The following is a 23,250-nucleotide window of genomic DNA, read 5'->3' on the forward strand; positions in this document are numbered from 1 at the left end:
TGGGCACTGAGCCAAATGTTCTCTCAGCCAGCAAGGAAACAGAGATTCTTAAAAGAGCAATGAGTAAAGAGAAGCATATGACCAGGCTCTTCACTGTGTGTCCTAGCTGTACCAACCCTTCCTGTTTAACCATGGCCTTTGCCCTCAGTAGCTTTGTTGGAAAAGACTGAGTCTCACCTGAACTGCCGTGCTGCTTCCCAAGAGGGAGCAGGACCTTTGAGCTAGGAACCCACACTAAACTGACGGTGTGAAAGCCTCAGACCCCTTTAGCCTATATGAGATCACTGCACAGTGCTGGCTTCTTCATAGCAGGGGCCCATCTGCAGCACCAGGGCCCACCTGCATTTATAATGCTCTGCTTCTGCAGGCAGCCTCTCTGTGGTTTGCAAAGCACGTTGGGGGGGGAAAGGAAAATCTGTCATTGCCCCCATCAGATAGTCAGGGAGACTGTGTTGAGAAGTGACTTGAAAAGAATTGAACGGCAGAGCCGCATCTCCAGGCTCCTGCCCAGTGCTTCAGTCTTAATGGGGTCATCTCGTTCCCTAAGATGCTTCTCTGGCCTATATTACCATAGAATGAGTCGCCTCCAGCCTTCAATGCATCTCTCTCTTCACAGCACTCCTGTGGGGCAGAGGAAGGGCAGGGCAGTGATTTCTGCTGCTAATGGATGGATAGAGAGGCTGAGTGACTTGGCTAAAGCCACACAGTCAGTCTCTGGAGCAGGGAACTGAACTGTGGGCCCCTAGGACACGACTGGGCGTCTTTCTCCCAGCAGGAACTATGCCTCAGCACTGGCATTTGAGGAACCCAGTTTGGTTCTCACTTACTCCAGCCTGATGCCAGGCTACTTCCACTTCTCTCTGGGAGACTCTCCTGATTTACACTGAGGCGAGTGAGTGTGGAAGCAAGTGGAGTAGTTTCTGTGTTCACTTGGGCAAGATCAAAAGAAAACCCAGGAATGGAAAACTAAAGTCATCAAACTAGAGAGAGAAAAAGATCAGATGCCTCTGGATTTCTCCTCTGCAAAGCCTGAAAAACCTCTTGGCAATTGTTACTTGAATCCTTATGGGTCTCGTTTCTAGCTCTGACGCTGATGCTAGCAGGACATGTCCCATATCTGGATCCCAGGGGAAAGCATGGATAACGTATACCCAAGGATGTGAAGTCTGATTGTAAGGTAAAAGGTCTCTGAGCATCCACTGCTGTGGAGAGGTTGAGCACTCCCATACATACTTGTAGCTGTGGGTTTAGGATGGTCATTTGGCAGGAAGGTGAGTCATGCTGCTGATCTCTCCTAGCTAGGGGGGCAAAGGCCACTCCCAGGAGGCTAGTGGAGCTTGGGAGGAGTATGTGCCTGACTCCCTTTTGAAGCTAATGGTCAAGCCTTAAGGTGTCCTGACATGGAGATGCTGACCATATGCATGGTAGTGAGACTGATGGCCGTGATTCCAGATGGCGGCGAGCCTTAAAGCCAGTGAACCTACGTGCTGCCAACTCCTCACTGCACTCCACCCGGGGAGACTGACAGAGTGGTTAAGTGGTTCCCCTGAATTCCTCAATTTGAAGATGAGGTGAGGCACCATGGTGATGGATTGCTGTGCTCCCTTTCAGTCAGAGAGATTCTCCTCCAAAAGTATGAGCTACAGCCCTTAGCTGCTAAAGGAAAGAAAGGTCCAGGATCCTCCTGCAGGGGAAGCTGTAAAGATGCCAGCATGCTCCTTATTCAGTTGAGACTGTAAGCTTCAAAGATCAGAGAAACAGCTTACCCAGCTCTGCCAGTTCTGTTTAAGGATCAGGACCTTTAGCTCCCCACTCAGTTCTGCCAATGCCCTCAATACTCACCTGCAGCCTCCCCTCTTGTTCCTGCCCTGGGCTCCCAATGCAGCTCTGCCAGTTTACCTCTGAGGACTGAATTCAGGGCCTCTTCTCACTTCCTGTTGTGTCCAATCATGTAACAGTTTTGTGATGGTGATAAACTCTCTCTTGGGACAAAGATGACTCCATCAAAGTCATTTCATTTGCAGTTGAATCCGGAATTGTGCCTCTGCATGTCCATCTGAGAGAGGCCACTAAAAACCCAGCGCCAAGCATGCTGTGGGTTTTCAGCCATATGGTAGTCATTGCTGCTCACAGGAGACTTTTTTTTTTTTTTCCTTGGCTCCTGACTCCATTTATTTTAGTCTCTTTGAAACCTTTCAAATCATTCACTCCATTAGACAGTGCCAAATTATCTGCTTCATTGACTAGCTTTCCCTGAGAGGGGAGGAATGTGCTGGTTGTACAGATGCTCTTTTCCTAAAGAACCATCTCCTCCTTTGTCTGGACAGAGATGTGAAAGATCTCAAGGGGCTTTATGGATTAACCAGTGCCTTCTGGACCTAGGCAGATAAGTATCATCCCTATTGAAAAGAAGGGGAGAATTAAGCAGAGAGAGAGTTTGTGACTTTCATTTGAGGTTGAGTACCGAGGAGTCCCAGTTCCAAGCCTCTTGTTCAAATCCAAAGGTGACCCTTCATCCCATGAAGGTCACGGACCTTGGCAAGATGTTCTTGATGGGCCATCTGGTTGGGTGTCATCCAAGCTATTCTGTGTTGTTTCTCACCCTATCCCATGGCTTCTGTTTAGATCTGGATGACGCATTCCCTAGTGCCTTCTAAATGCAACCCGTGTTGTTCTGGCCCTTGCTGCTTTTCTGTGCAAGTGCTAACTCTTTCCCCATGGATAGAACGATGTTTACAAAGTATCTCATGAGTTTCACACGTCTTCTATCAAAGCCAGCAGGGCCATGGCCAGAACCTTCTGAAATAGTCATTAATTATTGCTGGATGAACCTCAGTTCATTTTGGATAAGCCCCAGTGGTTTGGATGCTTATAGGAACTTCTCAGTTTAGAGACCAGGGTGGACATTTTAGCAGATGAGCTTTTCTTGTAAGATATTTAGCATCTTAGACTCTCTCTCTGGGTAGAGATATAGCATGAATCTTTCATTTATAGTGTAGTAGGACCTTTTGGATGCTAAGTATTGTTGTTTGTTTTTGTCCATTTTGCAAGCTGCAGTGATACCCTGCCCCTGCTCAGTCTGGGAGTGCATTTTTATTTTTTTCTTTCCTCCTTTGATTCTAGGAGCTCCTTGCCTGATCAGAGAAGATGATTAAAAGAGTGAAAAACCAATACTTAGATCTTCACAAACAAATTAAAAATGTTTGTGTAAAGTCCAGGGGGAAGGAGGGAATACCATTCATCTTCCTGGACTTTCCCATGCGGGTGAACTTCAGCGGTGAGGGCTGCTCAGTAGGGAGCTAGCTGTGCACTGCCTTGAAACCTGAGAAGCTCACAAATGTGACCCAATGTCAGACTCATTGGGTGAGCCCTGCCCTGGGGATACATCTCCACTTTTAGGTTACTCAAATGGTCTTCTTAAGTCCTCTAGTCTGGAGAGAGAGACAAGCATGGAAGAAAAGGAGGTGGGATAGCAAGGAGCAAGGGCTCTCTTCAGACAGGTAGCAGTGATCTGCTCTCTATGGTAACTTCTGTCTGACTTTATTTGTGTTAACATAAATACACCTGTCTCTCAATAGTGTGTGTGCACCTTGCCACTGGTTAGGCAAGGCACATGCTCACAGAGAGGGAAAGTTCCTGCCTCAGAAAACATTACATTTTAAGCGGACAAGGGGAACGTCATAATCTATATCTGTATATAGCCAGTAAGACTGTGTCCAGATGAGCATGGCTGTGCAGCATGTGGTGCCGCAGACGCATCTGGAATGCCACATGCCGCACATTCAGCTGTTCTCTGAGCTGCAAGGGTGCAGCACAAGAGGTGTGGCTTTTGGGGTCAAAAAACCCCCCATGGGGGGTGGAAAAAAAAATGGCGCACACGGGGGGCAGCACATGCAAATCAAAAATGGAGCCTGGCCGGCCACAGTCACACTTCAGCTGCTGGCCAGGCTCTGAGCAGCAAGATTACCACTGCTGCAGCCCCACAAGGCCCCCAGGCAAGGCTGCTGGGGCCAGCCCAATGTTGGCCCAGCCTCCTGTACCCCACCCAGAGTACCCTGCTGCATGTAAGAGGGTGCATAGCACAGGCGTTCCTGGGTGACAGCTAGCGGCAGCCCAAGGTGTCCTGCTGCTAGTTGTCCCCAGGGAACCAAATGTCCACGCTTGTGTGGATGTGGCCTAAAGGCCCAATCCAGCTCCCCCTGACTTTGGTAAAACTTCCAAAGACTTTAATTATGCAGGATCAGACCTTAATGACATCATGCAAACTCTCCAGTACAGGCATATGTCTTTATTGTAATGTCTCAGATGGGGAAACTGAGGCACTCTTTTAAGAAGCCTCAAGCTGGGCACCAGAAATTACCAGCTGTTTCATGGCAGTCTCCCCATGCTCTCTCTCAGGCACTGGGAGGTGAAAGACTAAACCATTCAAACTCAGTTTCCAGAATTTACATTTGGAGATGGAGATAATGCACCCAGCTTTCAGCAGAGGCATTGAGCACCTGCTGCTCCTACTGTCTGCAGTAGGGGTTTTGGATGCTAAGTACTTCCAAATTAACAGCTATACTCCTTATACACTTAGCCCATGTCTAGCATTTAGTCTGTGTGCTGGGATTCACTATTTGCTCAGGTTGCTTGGAGCTGCTGGAAGATGATCACCAATATTATTTAGGGAACCTAAATTTGAAGATCCCCGATTGATCTTCTTCAGTGGGAGAAGAAGCCAGGCGTCCTGCCTCTCTGACCACTGCTTGGAATCCTGTTCTTGTTCCATTGGGTAAATTTTCTCTCCCTTGCAACTGAGCATCCTCTGTGGCCTCTGCTGTGTGGGAGACTACAACATCCCTGTACAAGTCCTGGTTCAAAGGTAGTCCAGGCCTGGGAGGGTTTGCCCTGAAACTGTTATTAATTCTGTTGAGGGAGTAAAATCTGTATGCCAGCCTCTCTTGACTAGCAGCATCATCTCAGTCCTGGCTCCTTACAGCTGCCCTCTTAAGACAGGTGTGGTAAAAGTACTGCCTGGGCTTCTTGCTCCAGCAGCTGACACAGTGGTCCTCCTCAGCGGGGTCTGTTTGCTCGCTAAGGACAAGCGGTAAAGGAAGAGTCAGAAACATGAGACTTAAAACTACAAGCCTGGGAAAGTTGGAGTGAGTTACAACCAGAAGCAATTAGTTACCTTCAGGACTTCCAGCTGGGAGATAAAACTTCCCTCTCCGGGGTGAACTGCAAGTCTTCAGACTGTCATGCACACGTCACTTCAGAGGCTAGAGATTTCCCTGGCTGCTGAGAAAGCCAAGGACATTTTGGCAGCACCTCATCAGGGTGGGAAAGGCATCCTCTGTGGCAGGCTTTTCTGGGCTTGAAAGGGAAGCCACCTTGTTTCACTCCTTGGTGCTGCAGATGCTCTCCCTTGCCCAATTCTGCAGTCATTTCCCCAGTTCTATCTTGGGTGCATCTCCCCTCTCTGTCTCACAGAAGAGTGATAATCAGGGATTCAACTCTGGTCTCTGGACTACCAGGCTATATTGCCTTTACCACTAAACCTGTACCTGAGCCAGCAGAAACCAGTTACAGCTTTCATCTCCAGTGCAGTGCCCCCTGCCAGCACTCTCTTGGGAAGGTCTTACTCTGGTGTAGCCCAGAGAAACAGTGCAGTCTGCTGAGTAGCACATGGGTCTGGGGCCAGGATACCTACCTTCTGTTTCCAATGCCATCGCTTCCTCAGGGGCTACTAACACCACCTTTTGTAAAGCACACTGAACAAGCAGCAATGCAAAGCATTATGACTGCAGTTCAACCCACTGCTTAAAGAGGCAGTGCTTCCCGGCAGTCTTCCTACAGTGCTGCCTTCTCCTTCAGAGCATGAATCACTTCATTCACAGGCTGCTGTATGCTATCTGTGCCTGGGGAGCTCAGAGAAACCACAATGGTCTGCAGTGGCTGAGAGCTGCAAGGACCTTGTTGAGAGTAGGTGAAGTTAAGCAAATGTTAATAGTAATTAGAGCCTGGTTTATATCTGCAAGTGAGGAAAGTTGGTTTTGCGGTTCAGATGTTAAGTTCAAGTGCTTGGCTCTGGGACAGACTGTCTGGGTGACCCTGGACAAGTGACTTTATGCCTCTGGTCAGGATTATTAGGGTCACTGAACCTCTCAGCTGGTAGGTAGCTTATAAAACAGACCTGAAAGGGGCCTGGTTTTCAGAGGCAGTGGCTGATGCTCTTTGAAAAGCAGTGCATTTTTAAAAAGCATCAAGTTGGGCATCAGAAATTACCAGCTTCTTCATGGCAGTCTCCCCATTCTCTTGCTCGGATGTTGTCTCTCTTGACTGTTTAGATGAGGTTCTTATACAGGAATCCTGTCCGCTTCTGTGCAGCCCCTAGCACAATGGGGTATAGAATATGTGGATGATATTTTGCCTATTTGGTTGCAGTAAGCCCACAGCACTAGAGAATATCCTGATAGGGGTTCTGTTTTCAGAACCTGGAAATGGTAATGGGATGCTATAACATGAGGTTTCTTATGACTCTTTCTAGGCACATTGGACATAAATATATTAAGAAGAGGCCCGCCCGCAGTTGCTCAGTGTTTTTGGTCCAATCCAGACAGTCAGGGGCAACTAGGAAGCCAGAAAAAGGGGAATGCAATAATTTTAAGCCATTTGAATGTTAAAATGAGTGTCAGCGATTGGTGAAGATTAGATCAGTTCAAACTTTTGTGTCCTCCCAGTGCTGGTACCGGCTTGAATCCAAAACAGTTTGAAGTGATAGGAGCTTTTCAGTTGACTTCAGCTGACTTTGGATCTGACCCATAAACCTCTCAAAGCCAGCCAGAGGTGAAAACTGACCAGTTTCTTGAGCCTCGTTCCAGTGCAGCAAATCTTTCCATTGACTTCAGTGAGCATTAAATCAGACTTACTGTCTTTCTGAACCAAAAGAAGCTGGACTGAATCCTTTGGTGTTCAGGCTGTGCTCCTCCTGGCTGAACAGGGGAAGCAGGAGTGACTGTCACTGAAAATGCGGGAAGATGCTATATATAAGGTGCCCTCGGTGCCAGGGTTAATTCCAAACGTGCCATTTCAGTACATAGCACAGTCCAAGGTTGTGTGTATTTTAGGTCGGGCTCCTGCTGGAGAGGCTTCCTGGATGCTGCACTGTATAAACAGAGATGTGAAACTCCCTCCTGGTTCTTCCTTTTTGGGGATTCTTTCATGCAAAAACAAATTCTTTCTTGCCTGTGTGCGGCAAGGCATCTGAGTCGTTTCTTGAGGGCTCGGTCCTTCCCCTGGGGGATGGTTCAGGACCTGTGTATTCAGTGCTCAAGCTGCACCACTAATGCATAGTTTTGTCCTCTGCCCATGTCCCCTGCAGGATTTGTGCGGTGCCACCACCTGCGACACACTGGGCATGGCTGATGTTGGCACTATGTGCGACCCCAAGCGCAGCTGCTCCGTTATTGAGGACGACGGGCTCCCTTCTGCCTTCACCACGGCGCATGAGCTGGGTAAGGGGCTGTGGGGGAGCAGGAGGCTGGGAATGCCAGTCCCTGTTTGTGCTACTCCAGGGCATCTTATTCATGCACTGTGCAGCTGAGGTCCTTCTACCCACCACATGCTCTGCTATTCAGCTGTGGTTGGATCTTGATCTCAAAGTATTTTTGCACAGAGGGATAACTTGAGCATGTCAGTACTCCTCATGCCTCAGTGTCACGTAGAACATCTGTGGCCAAGCCAGGAATTGAACCCAGGAGTCCTTACCCCCTGCCTGGGGCCCTATCCACTGCACTGAACTGCTCCTCTCCTGATGCTAGAGCTGCATATACCTTTTGTGAAGCCATGTGGTTCACTGATACTCTTCCTCGTGCTGTCTGCCGTGGGGCATGACTCCACCATGGCGGTAGGGAGCTCTGCGATGTGACCCAAGAAATAAGCCCCAAGATTGAGTATCAGGTGAGGGGAATGCTCCTGAATGTGCTGGAAACCAGGGTTAGAGTGTGTGCTCTCCTTGGGGTGTCCTCACTTCCTCAATTGGAGGGTGAATGTGTGGGGCACAGGGGGAGGTGGATAGGGCTTGATCCATCGGTGGTATATGGAGCCTTGGACCACAGCGGTGTGGAGGACCAGGGTTGTGCTCATGTGATGTGCATAGGTATTTAGTGTCTTGGGCAACCGTCCATTCCCTGTGCCTTGTGCCTGCTTGCCAACATCTGCCAGACCATTCTCAGGTTTAATAGTGAGAGCCTTTGTCGATCTTTCTGTGGCTTGGGAGCTGCCACTTTAACCAAGCCCACAGCAGAGTTGTAGAGCCCAGGACTGTCTGCCACCTGGGGAGGAAAAAAACATGCCTCCCAAATCTGCTAATGTTTATTGCTCCATCATTAGGAGAGCAGGGAAAGGGAGGGAAGCCTGCAATATTTAAAATAACCCTGAATTCCAACCCCAGGAAGTTTAGACAATAGCCACGCTTCCAGAACAGCTTTCTGGGGAAACTCCACCTTGGGGTGAGACAGCGAGACAGACTCACCAGCTTTCTTCCCGGCACTCCTGGGAGGTTGGAGGCAAACCACTGGAAAAAAGCTGCTGGGAAGTGAGAGTGGCTGGTGTGGGCGGCTGAGCCATCCCAGCTATATTGTGTCCTTGATGCCGCTTTGGTTTATTTTCCAGGATTGAGGAGACCTGAAATAACACGCTGGGATCCGTTAGGCACACCCTCGGATCCGGAGTCACATGTACTCCCTCAGGGGCTGAGCTGTGAAATCTGCTTTTCTGTTGCAATTTCCTTGCTTTCTCTTTCTCCGGTTCAATTTTGCTTTCTCTCATTCCTTCAAAATAAGCCAACGTCCATACACGAAGCAGATGGTGTGAGTTTTGGCTAGAAAAGTGCTGGCTTGGGGACCTCACTGGCAGGATTACTTACATGTATTATGGCTTGTCTGTCTTATGGGCAATCTGATTGAAACACAAGGAGTGGAGCTGGCAAAGCTGTCCAAAGTGGGGGCGGGGGGAGGCCTGTGTTGCCGGCATTTCAGAGCTGTAGGCCCACAGACAATAAATGTTTCTTCTGGGTTGCAGAGAATGGCCAAGAGCTGGGGTGAAGTGACTCATTAGCATCTAGGAGGGGCACACAGAGTCCATGGGGAGAGACCTCACAGCTGAGGCAATGCTGGATTTGCATTGCAATGTAGGAGTGGTAGCTTGTGAAAGCCAATGAGGGCTCCATGACACTGGCTTGAGCAGAGGTAGCAGGGCTCAGCCATGCCCAGGGCTTCCTTCCAGCTCACCAGGGTCTCAAGGGACCAGCCCGAGTGCTCAGTTGAATTGCACCCCACCCTGCCCAAGGGATGCCCTTGTGCCCTGGTCCCCCTGCAGAGCTGCCTGTTGGAGGAGAGAAGGTGCTTGGTGACGGACAGATCTCTGTAGAGATGTTAGCTTTTCTGCCTTGGGCTTTAAGGGGAGATGCTTCCCAGTTTAGCCAGTGAGCTGTGGGCTAAAGGGGAGTGGGATTTTCAGTTTCCAGGATGTGGGTATTGTTTCTTCCACAGTGATCCCAAGATGGGTGCTGAGATGCTGGCTCTGCTTGCTCATGCCCGCTGCCCATGTCCGCAAGAGCCATGTGCTAGGTAGTCACTCCTTGGCTTGTGCCAAGCAGCTTTTTCTCATGTTCTTGTGCATGGTGCTGGGTGAGCCCAGTGTTATGCTAATGGGCCAGCACCCAGCTTGCAGCACACTAAGAGCAGGGTGAGCAGGTGATGTGTATTTTGGTGGCTGTCTCGGGATTGCTGTGGAGAGCAGAGCACACCTTTAAGGCCAGAGCGGGTTGTTACAGTTATGCCAATCCCCTAAGATGACACTTGGCTTCATCCTAACCCAAGGCCTGGAGCTGTGCCCTGCAATGGTCCCCATGTACTGGCTTAACTCTGTTCCTGTGGAAGCAGCTGGTAAGTCTGTCTGGCTTCTGTGGGAGCCAGAGGTGTAACAAGGCAGGCGGGTGCCTGGGGCAGCAACATGCACGGGGGCAGCTGACTCAACTGCTACCAGGCAGCAGGCGTGGTGGTAGCTGTTATTTTTCTACCCTGCTTTTGAAGTCAGCACCTAGGACTGCTCCTCCTTTGCGTGCATCAGTGGATGCTGATGGATGAACTGCTCGCACTGCAGGGTCTTGGGGTCACTGGCAGAAGAGCCACAGAGTATGTGGGTGCTGCCTTTGTGTGTGGCTGGTTGTCAGCCCCGGGGGACAGAGGCTTTGCCCAGCTGCGAATGAGGCCTGACCTTCCTGCACAGGCTGCACTGTGCGGAAGGGTAGATGGTGCCTCTTAGGGATGAGAGTGGGTTGCAGTAACCCCTTCACACTTTGGTAGTGAATAGTGATGTAGCCCGCTGGACAGATGAGTGGATCCGACTCTGGAATCTGGGTTCTATTCCTGGCTCTGCCACTAGGCGAATTTAGGCAACTAATTCTGCCTCTGTTTCCTCTTCTGTAAAATGGGCCAATGATACTGCACTCTGTTGTGAAGTACCTTTTGAGATCTACTGATGGCTAGCTCTGTATAAGGGCTGTCCGTTATTCTTAAGGTTGCCTCTTCCTTTTACTTTTCTAGGTCATGTGTTCAACATGCCCCATGACAACGTGAAGGTTTGTGAGGAGACCTTTGGTAGACTGAAAACCAACCACATGATGTCTCCCACCCTCATACAGATTGACCGTGCCAGCCCCTGGTCAGCCTGCAGCGCGGCCATCATCACCGACTTCCTTGACAGTGGGCATGGTGAGCTGGGGCTGGGACCATAGGTAGGTGGGAGGGGTGGATGGAGAGGAGAGGGAGGGGGATGCAGTTGCTGATGCTGGCTCATGTCAGGTGTTACTGGAGGCCAGTCCCAGCAGGTGATGTGAGGCACCCTGGGGTATTGTCAAAACTGTGAAGTCCATTGCTAGAATAATTCTATGTACCGGGACAGGCTCGGGGCTGACTGGCTGCAGAAAAGGACCTGGGGGTGACAGTGGACAAGAAGCTGAATATGAGCCAGCGGTGTGCCCTTGTTGCCAAGAAGGGAAATGGCATCCTGGGCTGCATTGGGAGGATTGTTGCTAGCAAATTGAGGGAAGTGATTATTCCCCTTTATTCGGCACTAGTGAGGCCATATCTGGAGTCCTGTGTCCAGTTTTGGGCCCCCCACTACAGAAAGGACATGGACAAATTGGAGGGAGTCCAGTAGAAGGCAATGAAAATGGGTCAGGGGCTGGGGGACATGACTCCTGAGGAGAGGCTTAGGGAACTGAGCTTATTTAGTTTGGAGAAGAGAAGACTGAGAAGGGATTCAATAGCAGCCTTCAAGTCCCTGCAGGGGGGTCCAAAGAGGATGGAGCTGGTCTGATCTCAGTGGGGGCAGATGACAGAATAAGGAGCAATGGTCAGAAGTTGCAGCAAGGGAGGTTTTACATTGGATATTAAGAAAAAACTCTCTCACTGGGAGGGTGGTGAAGCACTGGAACAGGTTACCTAGAGGGGTGGGGGAATCTCCATCCTTGGAGGTTTTTAGGGCCCAACTTGACAAAGCCTTGGCTGGGATGATCTAGTTGGGGATGGTCTTGCTTTGAACAAGGGGTTGGACTAGATGACCTCCTGAGGTCCCTTCCATCCCAAACTTTCTATGATTCTTTGATATATATATTTTGATGCCATTCCAGGTAGGCACAGAAACCTGCTTCAAGTCCCTGTTCCAGGTCCCTGCCTGATGTGAGGGACAGTAGGATGCTGGGTAGAGGGCCCTCCCGTGAGAAGTGCTGTCAGTTGTGCTTTGTGGGTGCATGGCTGAGGAAAGGCAGAGACTGAATGCTCTGAGATGAATCCCAGCCTTGCCTTGCCTCTGTGCATCCCCACTGAAGGGCATTTGGAGGACAGCGTGGGTGCAGATCTCAGTCACTGGGGCCAGTAGCTGCCCCTGAAATGGGATTCATGCTTGTTATTGAGTGAGTTCCTCTTTCCTGTGCTCTGTCCTGCTGAAGCTCCTGTTCTCATCCTGTCTTCTCCCAGCTCTGGGTGACCATTTCTGTTTATTCTTCATTGACACCACACATAGCAAATGCCCTGACCTAGCAACTTGGCCACACTGGATATGAAGGGCAAGAGCAGGTAGAGCCGTGAACCTCCCTTGAGGGTGGGGCAGAAGGCAGGGGGCTGAGGCTGGAGGGGGCATCTGTAATCCTCACACCAGATGTCTGCAGGCTTGAAGCCATCAGAGAGCTGAGCTGGGACAGCCCCTAGCTCCATAGACTTCAGCAGTTCTCCCTTTCTAAACAGTTTACTTTTAGGCAGCTTGAAGGCTGCCAGAAGTTATCACTTCTAAGGGACCACTTAGCACCCGAGACTAGATCAACTTGGAAATGGTCTAGCTTTGCGATGCTGGGTTTGTTTTTTGTTTTTTGTAACTCTTTACTTGCCTTGGACCTGATTTTAAAGCAGACCTATAAGGCCTCACTGCTTCTGCTGTTGGAGCCCCCTGGCCCAAAATGCCCCTCTGAACAGCTCCACTCACCTGCCAACCTGCTTAAGCCTTGATCCAGAGGACTGGTTGAAATTGGGAGGGTAGAATATCGATGGGAGATATGTGCCTAAGTTCCTTAGACAGACTTGAAAAGCTCAGCTATTAACCTTGAGCGTAGTCAGTCACTGGTTGGTCTCATGGTGGTACTTGGCAGTGCCAGCTGTATTGGAGCTGTTTGCAAAGTGGACACTTGCCCCAGTGGGAGCTGGCTGGTAGTTATGAAAACTACAGATAATGTTGATTAGAAAAAAAAATCATCACATGGCTCCTGCTCAGCTATGAATAAATCAGTCAATCCAGCCACAGATTTACTTGCCAGCTTCTTGCAGCATTGAGGTCCATGGGTTCTGCAGTGTGATGTGGCTCTCTATTTACCAGCTGTAACTGTTTTTCTCCTACAAGACGATGAGTGTGATGGTACCCAGCACTGAAACTCAGGTCATTCTGATTGCATCTCACTGAGCATTTCTCTTCTTTCACTGCCCCACAGGGGATTGCTTGCTGGACCAACCCACCAAGCCCATCCCTCTGCCAGAGGACCTCCCTGGGGCCAGCTATACCCTCAACCAGCAGTGTGAGCTGGCCTTTGGCATCGGCTCCAAGCCCTGCCCCTACATGCAGTATTGCACCAAGCTGTGGTGCACGGGAAAAGCTCGGGGACAGATCGTCTGTCAGACACGCCACTTCCCCTGGGCTGACGGCACCAGCTGTGGAGAGGGAAGGTTCTGCATGAAGGGAGCCTGCGTCGAGAGGCATAACATCAGTAAGTACAGGGTGAGTACCGGCCTGCTTTGTGCTGGGGGGAGTCAGTGGGGAGGCCAAGGCAAGTCGCATGAAGGCTGCAGCTTGGGCTGAAGAGTGCAATATGGAGTTTGTAGACCTATCTGCACTGAACCCTGATGCAAGCAGGCTCCCCAGAGCTCACTGCAGATAGTGAGCCTGGGTATGGCACCTACCCTCTCTGATTGCAGCAGCTTGCTCAGCCCCAGGGAGATGTTTTCTAATTCCACCATGTGGCAGCAGGCCCAGGAGTGTTGATTTTCATCATCCTTTAACCCATGGAAAGTGAGCGTTTCCCTAGAAAGCTGTGCTATGCAGTAGTTATCCTCCATGTTGGATAACTCCAGTCTCCCTGCAAGGGGCACCCTGGTCTTTGACAGATCACTTACATGCTCAGTTGCCTCACTGGCCAGGCTGAGATGCTCATTATGGTGTTCGTGGTTTGACCTTAAAGAAGCACAAAACTCTTCAGGCCACCAAGTTGCTCGCCATTTCCAAGCATTCTCAAGAGCCAGTGATAGAGAACACAAGGGCCCTACTTTGCATTAGGAACCCCTGACATCATTTGTGTCCCTGGCTGTTGCTGTATCAAAAGCAATTGGGGTAGAGAAGGAAGGGAATTAAACAATATGCTTTTGCCAAGGGTGTAAGGTCTTAGTTGCTGCTCTTGGGTTGCAGGGATGGGACTTCTACTGACTGCACTTTTGTGTGAGAACAGGGCTTATTCTTAATACCATTTTGCTGCTGTTGCTGGTGCCCAGTAGGCGTTTCTTCTGAATGACTTTTGTTGAGTGCAACAGCAGAGAGGGTAGAATATTTCCCCCAGGGAAAGATCCTCTGGTCAATCTTGGGTATGTTGTGGACCTCTCCCGCTGAGTCTGGTCCACTCTGCTGAGAGCCCAGATATGGCACAATGTGCTGGTTTTGATATTGCTGCAGGGTAAAGGCGCTTTCCTCTTAACATCCCATTTTCTGGCAGGTGGATGGCAACTGGGGGAAGTGGTCACCCTATGGCCAGTGCTCTCGGACCTGTGGTGGAGGAGTCCAGCTGGCCAAGCGCGAATGCAACAATCCAGTGCCTGCCAGTGGAGGGAAGTACTGTGAGGGCATCCGTGTCAAGTACCGGTCCTGCAGCCTAGATCCATGCTCCGATTCAGGTAAGGCTTCCCCCAGGGAAGGGGGCAGCTGGGAGGGGAAGAACCTGTTCTGGAACTGGTTGATACTGAGGACGGTTGGTGAATTGAAAGGGCCCTTTAAATAGCACAGGTAAAGAAAATGGGCAGCTGCCTGCTCCTGGAACAGCCTCTTGGCAGTGGATTCTCCATTGCATCCATGGTGCAGTGTAGCATTGAAATTAGCAGCAGCTCAGGGAGATGGAGGGGCACAGTTCAAGCACTCAAATAATTAAGTGATAATTGGACCTGTGGAATCTGCAGACATGTCCTGAAGGAGGAGCTGGGGTGTTCATGCTTCTGCCTTTGTTTTTAGCCAGAAGGGAAGAAAGGGCTTCAAATATTTCAGCCATCCAATTGGTTTAGGGAGGCTCTAAAGAGGAAAGTAGGCAGTAGCTTAAAGGCAGGAAGTGTCACGTCCCAGTTTTGCTCATTCACACTGACTGTTGTTCCTCTCATTCAATCCCAGCTTCTGTCTCGCTATCAACATCTTTAATCTCAATCTTCCCAGTTCTTCTGGGATGGAAATTCTGTAGAAATCCTCAGTCTTATGGCATTTCTGTCCTGGCCTGTGAAAACTGGTTGATGGGGCTAGAGCAGGAAAATGACTGTATCTGCAAACATGTGGCTTAAATTGTTAGATATGGAGTTAACTGGCTTATTATTTTATCTGCATCAGTTCGCTCACCTGAACTAGTGGTGTGCTCATCCCTACATTACCCTCCAGCCTAACACCCTCTGGTCTGTCAGGGAGTGGTTACATCACTGGGGAATAAAGCTCAGACTGAGAGTCTGTGGTTATTTTTTCTCCCCATGCACAGCAGAGCGGAGAGTAGAATGTAAAAAATATGGAAAATATTCCCCCTCCCTTGCCCCCCTGCAACCCCCACCCCTCCAAAAATCAGCACTTTAAATTCTTGGAGTATTTCAAACACTTTAAACTGAGGGAAAGAAACCATGTTTTTTCAGGAAAAAAAGAAATCAAAGTTTCACACAATCAGCTACCTAATGGACCTCCACAGTTGCTACTTCTTGCAAGGTTTGCAGACATTTTTGTTAGATGGAGGTCCTGTTTCCTTTGCTCTGCATCCCGTGTGTGCTCATTTACCCCTGGGCATTAGTACAGAGTTTTACATCACATACTTAGCTGATGTAAATCAAACTTACTTAGTTAAAGCAGAAAGAGATTAGAGCAGCAGTGGGCAACATGTGGCCCACCGGGCCATTCTATCTGGTCCGTGGGGCACCTAAAAAATTTAGAAAATTAATATTTATCTGTCCCTAGCTGCCTGTCATGCAGCCCTTGATGGCTTGCCAAAACTGTGAGTGGCCCTCCACCTGAAATAATTGCCTGCCCCTGGATTAGAGAGTTGTCACAGCAGAAAACCTGGCTCTGCCAACGTGATGCAAGGGGTCACACTCTGCCGAGGTGTGACTGCACAGCACTCAAACCCGGAGTGCATGTCTTTCCTGCACAGGCAACAATGACGGTCTGAACTTTCCACTCCTTCCTTCCCCCGGCAAAAGTAGAAGCCCTGTCCCAAACAGGGAGAAGTGCCAGACACTCCACCAAATTTGTCATGGCCTTTTGCTATTGACTTTCCTTGGAGGAAGATCAGATACTGTGCTGATGGATGGTGGGTACTAGCAGTGCCTCCTTACTGTGCATGAGCATCCTGTTCCCTAGCAGGTGGAGGGCAGCATAGGGAAGTGGATGTTAAGGCCACATCCAGACGGGCTGGCACATGCAGCTGGTGGTGCTGCAGACATCTTTGTGTTGCCACAAGCTGCATGCCCAGAAAGTTAAAATGTGCTTTGCACTGAGAGAGAATTTTGCTACCAGGAAATCCTGGTATAAAAAAAACAGAACAAAAAAACCCCAACAAAACCCACCATAGGGGAAAAAAACAGCATGGTGCATGCACACAAGAAGAGCATGTGCTAGCAAACTGGGAGACTTAGTTCTCCAGGGAGATGCTCTGGCTGCCAGCCAGAGCATCTGTACTCTTCCTTTAGTTGTCACCCAGCTCCTCTAGCATGCTGGGAGCAGTGAGGAAAGTGCAGTTTCCCTGAAGTGGGGCAGTTTGCCCCACACCAAGGTGCACATGCGGGGGCATGCACTGTGTTAAAAAGTAGAGGCACAGATTTGTGCCACTATTTTTGCTGCTGCAAGTGCACATCCCTGCATGTGGGGATGCGCCCTGTGTGGCTGGTATTTGCATACGTGGCAGGGAAGGTGAATGAGAGGCATGGCTGAGTGGTCTTCTCCTGGAATTGTACAGGGAGAAGGCAAGGGCCTGGCTCTCAAGTGAGAGGAACTCTGAGGCCTGATGTGCGCAGCTTGCGTGCAGGCCCATATGGAAAGGCATATACAGTGAACACTTCCTCTACCTCCCCTGTGCCAGCTAGCCCAGCTGTCTCTGCACATGCCTCTTATGGTGTGCTGGGGGGAATTGTCTAATTTGCTACAGCTGGTCCCAACCTTGCTTTGTGGATGGGATCCCAAACACAATCTCCACACTGAGGGTATGCAGCTGTGTTGTTTCCTTTGCTTAAGGAGGCCAGTTAACTCCTTCTCTGCTCACTCCTGGCCAGGCCCTCTGCACTTCTCCTAATACCCTTCTCCATTAGGTGATTGGCAATAGGTGCCTTGTAATTCCTTTCTTTGACATGTACTCTCCTGTGAATCCCAGATGTTTTCAGCAAATGCTGATGTTATCATTGCAGCTGATGCTGTCTTGGCTATGAGTGTAGCTTGTGTTTCTCCCATTAGCAGTCCTGTACCATCATTATCCTTTCCCTGGAAACCAATCTCTCTTGTAACACACATCTTGCTAGTGTCCAGAATATCCAAAGAACCTGACTTGCTGTTCTGACTCTGCTAAAAGTGGAAAGACTAGCATGTTAGCAACTTCAGGTAGAGAGGCAACCCCCTGCAATTCTGAGTAATCTAGCTGGGTCAAGTTGTTTGTACATTCAAGGTCAGATTTTTTTTCATCCCATTTACAGTCATGTACATCAGGAGTGACTCTTCTGAAGTCAGTGGAACAGAACTGAAATAAAATCAGAGCAAGGGATAGGACACTCTGCCGCTGCTCCTCCATGCTCAGATCCCAGGCCTGGGCCCTGCCAGGCAGATGCATTCCAGCTGAGGATGCCCTTCCTGGTGGCATTTCCACATGTGCTTTATTTCCTTCCAGTGCCAGGAAAGAGTTTCCGAGAGGAACAGTGCGAGGCCTTCAATGGCTACAGCCACAGCACCAACCGGCTCACTGCCTCCGTCTCGTGGGTCCCTAAGTACTCAGGAGTTTCGCCTCGAGACAAATGCAAGCTCATATGCAGGGCTAACGGCACAGGTTACTTCTATGTGTTGGCTCCTAAGGTGAGGAGGGGGAGAGCAACTGTATGAGCCATTGGGCTTGAGGGAAGGGAAATGGGAAGCTGCTATAAATGACTGTGTAAGGAGAGTGATGGTTAACTGTATTAATGAGTAAGGAGAACACAAGCATCACTGGAAATGAATGAGCAGGAAGGCTTTATACTTAGATGGAGTAATCGGGTAACTGGCCTTTGGGATGCTCTGCCTTAGAGGCTGCAGGTACCGCTCTATGCTATTGGGATTCAAGAACGAACAGACAGTTAATCTGGGGAAACAGTGCTACTGCAAGGCACTGAGGGGTTGCAAGCCAGAGTCTATGCTGGAGCTGTGCTGAATTCAGTGGAACTGCCAGTTTAGACCAGTCTTGGCTCTGGCCCAGGTTTGCAAAGCACGTGAGATTGCTCTTGCTCTGGTGCCCTAGGTGTGCAAAAGGCAAGGAGGCAGCTTTTCATGGGAGCTCAAGCTCGCACGCACAGGACTGGGCTGTCTGTCTGAATTGGGATGGGGAATACAGTGACACCACCAAAGGGTCAACTGGCTCTCTAAACCTGTTCATTTGCAGTGTCCAGGTGTCAGGATTGCTGATTAGGTAGGGAGAGAAGTTGTTCATAGATGTGGTATAAAAGTCATGATTCTGGGTTGTGCCTCTGGGCAGGTGCCAACACAGCCCCAACATGGGGTGGGGACACAGGTGGCTTTATGCCTATTAATGTCTTCTCTGTACCAGGCTGGTCTAGAGGCAGGCATAACTTAGAGCAGCTCTGGGATTGGTGTACCCCAGCACCCAAAGGTTCCTCCTTGGATGCTGGTGGTACATGCACAGGTGGGATGTGGGGCACTCTTATGCACCTGGGAACCAAATACCTTGACTGCTAAGACCTCCTCTCCCCCTTGGTGACCTGCAGGTGGTAGATGGGACCCCATGTGCACCCGACTCCACCTCTGTCTGCGTCCAGGGCAAATGCATCAAAGCGGGATGTGACGGGAAGCTGGGCTCCAAGAAGAAGTTTGACAAATGCAGTGTGTGTGGAGGAGACAACAAGAGCTGCAAGAAGGTTTCGGGGTTGTTCACAAAGCCCATGTGAGTGTCTGATAGTCCTGTTTCCTCAACCCCCCAGGCTTGTCTTTTTTAACATGCATTTCAGAAAATGTAGGGAAAGGGAGGGACCATTCGCCTCTTGTTCATAAGCAACTGTTACTGCTAGTGATGGCTGCTGGGTCTTTAGATCCACGGTCCCAGGGTCTAGTCTACCTGACTTAAATCTAGTCTTTTGTGGGGGAGGGTGAGACCTGTCTACACTGCAGAATCTTGTCAGCATTTAACCTCAAATGAAGATGCTGGATGACTTGGACTGATGTGCGAGTAGTCACCCTATCACTTGCAGGTCCCTGCACCATACTCGGACGCAGCGGGAAGGTTTTACTGTAGCTTTCTAATGGAGCTGTGGGGAGCAGTTCAGTCTGCATTTGGCTTGGAGCTTCATCCCCTTGATGGACAAATAACTGTTCCCAGCAGTACTGGTGTGGTGCTAACACCCTCTTTCTTTGTCTTACAGGCATGGCTACAACTTTGTGGTGGTCATTCCAGCAGGAGCCTCCAGCATTGACATCAGGCAGCGTGGCTACAAGGGACTGATTAATGATGATAACTACCTAGCTCTGAAGAATGGGCAAGGCAAGTATCTGCTCAATGGGCACTTCATTGTCTCGGCTGTGGAGAGGGACCTGATAGTGAAGGGCAGCGTGCTGCGGTACAGTGGGACAGGCACGGCAGTGGAAAGCCTTCAGTCCTTTAAGCCTATCCAGGAGCCTCTGACTCTGGAGGTGCTGTCAGTTGGGAAAATGACTCCCCCCCGGGTGCGTTACTCCTTCTACCTGCCCAAGGAGAGAAAAGATGACAAGTCCTCATACAAGAGTGATGGGAAGAGCCTGCCTGACCTCACCAACAGTGTCCTAAGCCTATCCAACCGCCTGGACATGGGCAGGCCGAGTTACAAACGCCCATCCTACAAGTGGGCAGCTGGAGGCTGGGAGGCCTGTTCTGTCACCTGTGGCAATGGGCTGCAGAAGCGCTCTGTGGACTGTCGTGACTCCTACGGCCACCTGGCCTCTGAGTGCGATGCCACCCAGCGGCCTGTTGACGTCAGGATATGCGGAGACCCCTGCCCCACATGGGAGGCAGGTCCTTGGTCCTCTTGCTCCAAAACCTGTGGCAGAGGCTTCAAGAGGCGCATGCTGAAGTGCACAGCCCAGGCAGGGCAGCTGTTGCCTCGGGATCGCTGCAATCTCAGGAAGAAACCTCAGGAGCTAGACTTCTGTACCCTGAGGCCCTGCTGACCAGGCTGGTGGCACTTCCAAAGGAGGCATGGTGTCTCTCTGGCTGGAGATCCGTGGCTGAAGGTTGAACAGCAGCTGGGGGAAGGGAGAGGGGGAGCCATCTGAGGCGAGGGGTCTGCTACATAGCACATACCAACAGACAAAGGATTTGTATGTGGGGAGAGAGCACGCATGAGCGAGGGGCTCAGCGTGGTTTTGTGGAACAGGTCACTCAGAGATGGAGTAGGATAAACATCTACCTCGAAGCTGGCAGACTACCCAGACTCCACCACCCTCCACCAGATGCTGTAGGCACGAGGAGAAAGGATGAAAGGCAGGGCAAGTCTCCAGGGATGCTGTCTGGGACTGAACCAAGGACAACAGAGGGTGCTCTTATATTGCCATGGCCCAACCTCCCTCTGCTCTTCCAAGGGTCGCCCCTACCCCCCAACTCCCAGAGCACTAGTACTAGACAGGACCAAGTGGAATTACCATTGCAATGCTGACAAATGATAGCGCTTAGTGACCAGTGCAGTGAAGCACTGGCGTGTCTCATGAATCGATGCCTTCAGGGCTTGCTAGCAGTGACTGCAGCCTGGACATGCTGCTGCCCTCCAGACCCTTGCAGCGATGTTTTCATGCAGGGCTGTAAGTCCTTTTTTTATTGTTCATGTTTATGGATCGAACAAAGTAGATTCTTATGGTGCTTAACTCTGTATTCTTACTCTCCTTCCTCTCAGTCGGTGTGAACCATGTGTAGCTGAGGCAGTTTGTCATTTCCATTGATTCCTTTTCTAAGACTATGACTTTCTATGGTGCTTCAGGAAGGGTGCGTTGGGGGTGACGCATCTTCAATATAAAACGGGCATGAATTTAAAAAAAACCTCTTCTGGCCACATGCTCACTTACACTCTGGTCTTGTAAATGGGCATGAATTGGATTGGCAGGGCCCCATTCTGCTGCAAGGGCAGCTCAAATGGATCTCTGCGTAGATGAGGATCAGGCCTTGGCTCCAGGAGGCAGTGCTCAGTCGTACTGTTGTGCCCCTCCATAGCACTTCCTCACCTGAGAATCGGCAGCACTGCCAATGGCACATAACTAGTAGGACTGGCAGATGCTGAGTCAGTTTTCACAGTGGTGCTCCTTGCCATGTGGTGCCCAGGACTAGCCCGCACCCTCTTCCGCTAGAACGCTTTTTTTTTTTTCTCCCCAGGGTAAAAAAAAAAAATTAAATTAAAAAAAATATATCTATACACACCTAGAGATGTTATGAGCAGAAATGTAACAGAAATGGCTGTGACTTGTCTCCATCCACCTTAGGGCTGCTTTAGTGTAATGGGGTAAGCAGGCTTTGGGTGTTTACTGGGGTGATGAGGACCAAGGAAGGCTGCTTGTATAGGAGAGGGGGCTGCAGAGTGGTCTCTTTCGTGGGCAAGTCTTCTCCCCTCCCTGGCTGCGGTTCTGTCTGTAGATGGTCCTAGTGGCTTTAATGAGACTCCTTGCAGGTGCTATGTCAGCCAACTACTTTGCTGTATTGGGGCCTTCGTGCCTTAGTGTCCTACCAGTAAACGGGCAAAGAGATCAGGGATGCCGCCTCCTCCTTGCAAAGCACTTTGCAGACCTCTGGTGAAAGGTCCCAGAGAAGCATGCTGTTTGATTACAACTCGGGCATTGAAACGAAGACCAAAGGCCAGGTTTTTAGGATCATTTGGGCACCTCAGGATCCAGAGGGGTGCCTGCTGGCAATTTCCCAAACATCTCTCTGCCCCTTCAGGTCCCTGGATGTCTTAGGAAGTCTGGCCCCAAGTGCCTTCCACCTTCTTCTAAAGATGACTGCTGCTCATGGAGCTCCCAGGCTGTGCACAACATTAGTAATCTGTACCCAGCTGTTGCCTGGTGGCTCACTGCCTGGCCTCTAGACCAACACCGCTTGGCCCCATCATCACCTTTCTTACTCCAGTGCCTCTTTTCATTCAGCCCATTGACTACATTTTTATATAACACAATTCTGTAATGAACTTTCCATTAAGAGGCCAGATTCTAAGCTTGGCCACCTTAAAACAGTGCCTACATCTTACTTTTGCCTAAAGCCTGTTTTGCCTGTCAAAATGCTCCTCCCGAGCTTCCGCGTACAGTATGGTAGGCCTGTGCGAAGTGGCTAGTATTTGCTTTGGATTCGGCTGATTTGGGGGGCAGTGATTCAATTTAGCCAAACCCGCTTTGGCTGCTGCTGTCCTGGGGCTTTCTTCTTAAAGGGCCAGAGCTGGCCTTGGAGGGGCTGGGGGAGCAAAGGGGGAGGGGCATCAGGGGGCTTGTTCAGAGCCCCCCATGCAGTGTGGGGCAGCGGGGATTGCCCCCTACCCAGCAGCACCTGGTGAGCACTGAGGCTTTCTTTTTAAAAACACAGGAAGCTGGGGCGGGCAGGGGCAGCCATGGGGGGCGGGGCTGGCAGGGGTCCCCCCCATGGTCCCCTCCCCCCCCCCCCCCCCCCCCCCAGTTCTTACCAGCTCAGAGTCAGCTGCAGCTCCCTGTTGCAGCCACCAGGGACTACCTGAATCATCAAAGCTCTCCAAGTCTCTTCCAAAGATCCGGACCTTTAAATTGGTCTGCTGATTCAATTTGGATTTGGAGATTTGGCCACCAAATTGGGCTGAATCTCCTCTGAATCGAATCGCCACCTGAAGCTTCGCACAGCCCTAGTATTTGGACATTCTAGCAGAGCTCTGCCAATGGGGCATTCTCCAGTCCTCACAAACCCTGTACTATCCAGATGGCTCCAGCTGATGCGGAAAGCTGGGCCAAGCCACACTATCTTTACAACCACATTATGAGATGTCAGCCGCATTATTGCAGCCTCCACATTTTGTGGGAGAAGATTCAGGCCATGATTTTGTTCCATTGTGGTAAGCTGGCGTTTTGACATGTCCTTCACTGAGAGAGGCCCCAGCTTTACAACCCCAGGTTTCCAAAGTGAAGTACAATCCAGCAACAATTGGAAATCCAGTGAAACTCGTAGAATCATAGAAAATGAGAGCTGGAAGGGACCACAGGAGGTCATTTAGTGCTCAA

General features: G+C 50.3%; 1 protein-coding gene across 1 annotated transcript in view; it reads left to right on the plus strand.

Moving 5' to 3' along the window:
• The window catches only part of ADAMTS15 (ADAM metallopeptidase with thrombospondin type 1 motif 15), a 28,375-nt gene extending 5,709 nt beyond the window's left edge, over nt 1-22,666 (plus strand). The window contains exons 2-8 of the mRNA XM_090026817.1: nt 7,364-7,496; nt 10,590-10,757; nt 13,025-13,308; nt 14,294-14,471; nt 17,687-17,868; nt 18,771-18,946; nt 19,422-22,666. Of these exons, the coding sequence (XP_089882943.1) occupies nt 7,364-7,496; nt 10,590-10,757; nt 13,025-13,308; nt 14,294-14,471; nt 17,687-17,868; nt 18,771-18,946; nt 19,422-20,202 (1,902 nt within the window). The 3' untranslated portion in view covers nt 20,203-22,666. The remainder of the gene's footprint in view (nt 1-7,363; nt 7,497-10,589; nt 10,758-13,024; nt 13,309-14,293; nt 14,472-17,686; nt 17,869-18,770; nt 18,947-19,421) is intronic.
• Nucleotides 22,667-23,250: the final 584 nt, after the last annotated feature.

The sequence above is a fragment of the Crocodylus siamensis genome, chromosome 14 (assembly GCF_052110815.1).
Source record: "Crocodylus siamensis isolate JL-2025a chromosome 14, ASM5211081v1, whole genome shotgun sequence".
NCBI classification, from domain to species: domain Eukaryota; kingdom Metazoa; phylum Chordata; order Crocodylia; family Crocodylidae; genus Crocodylus; species Crocodylus siamensis.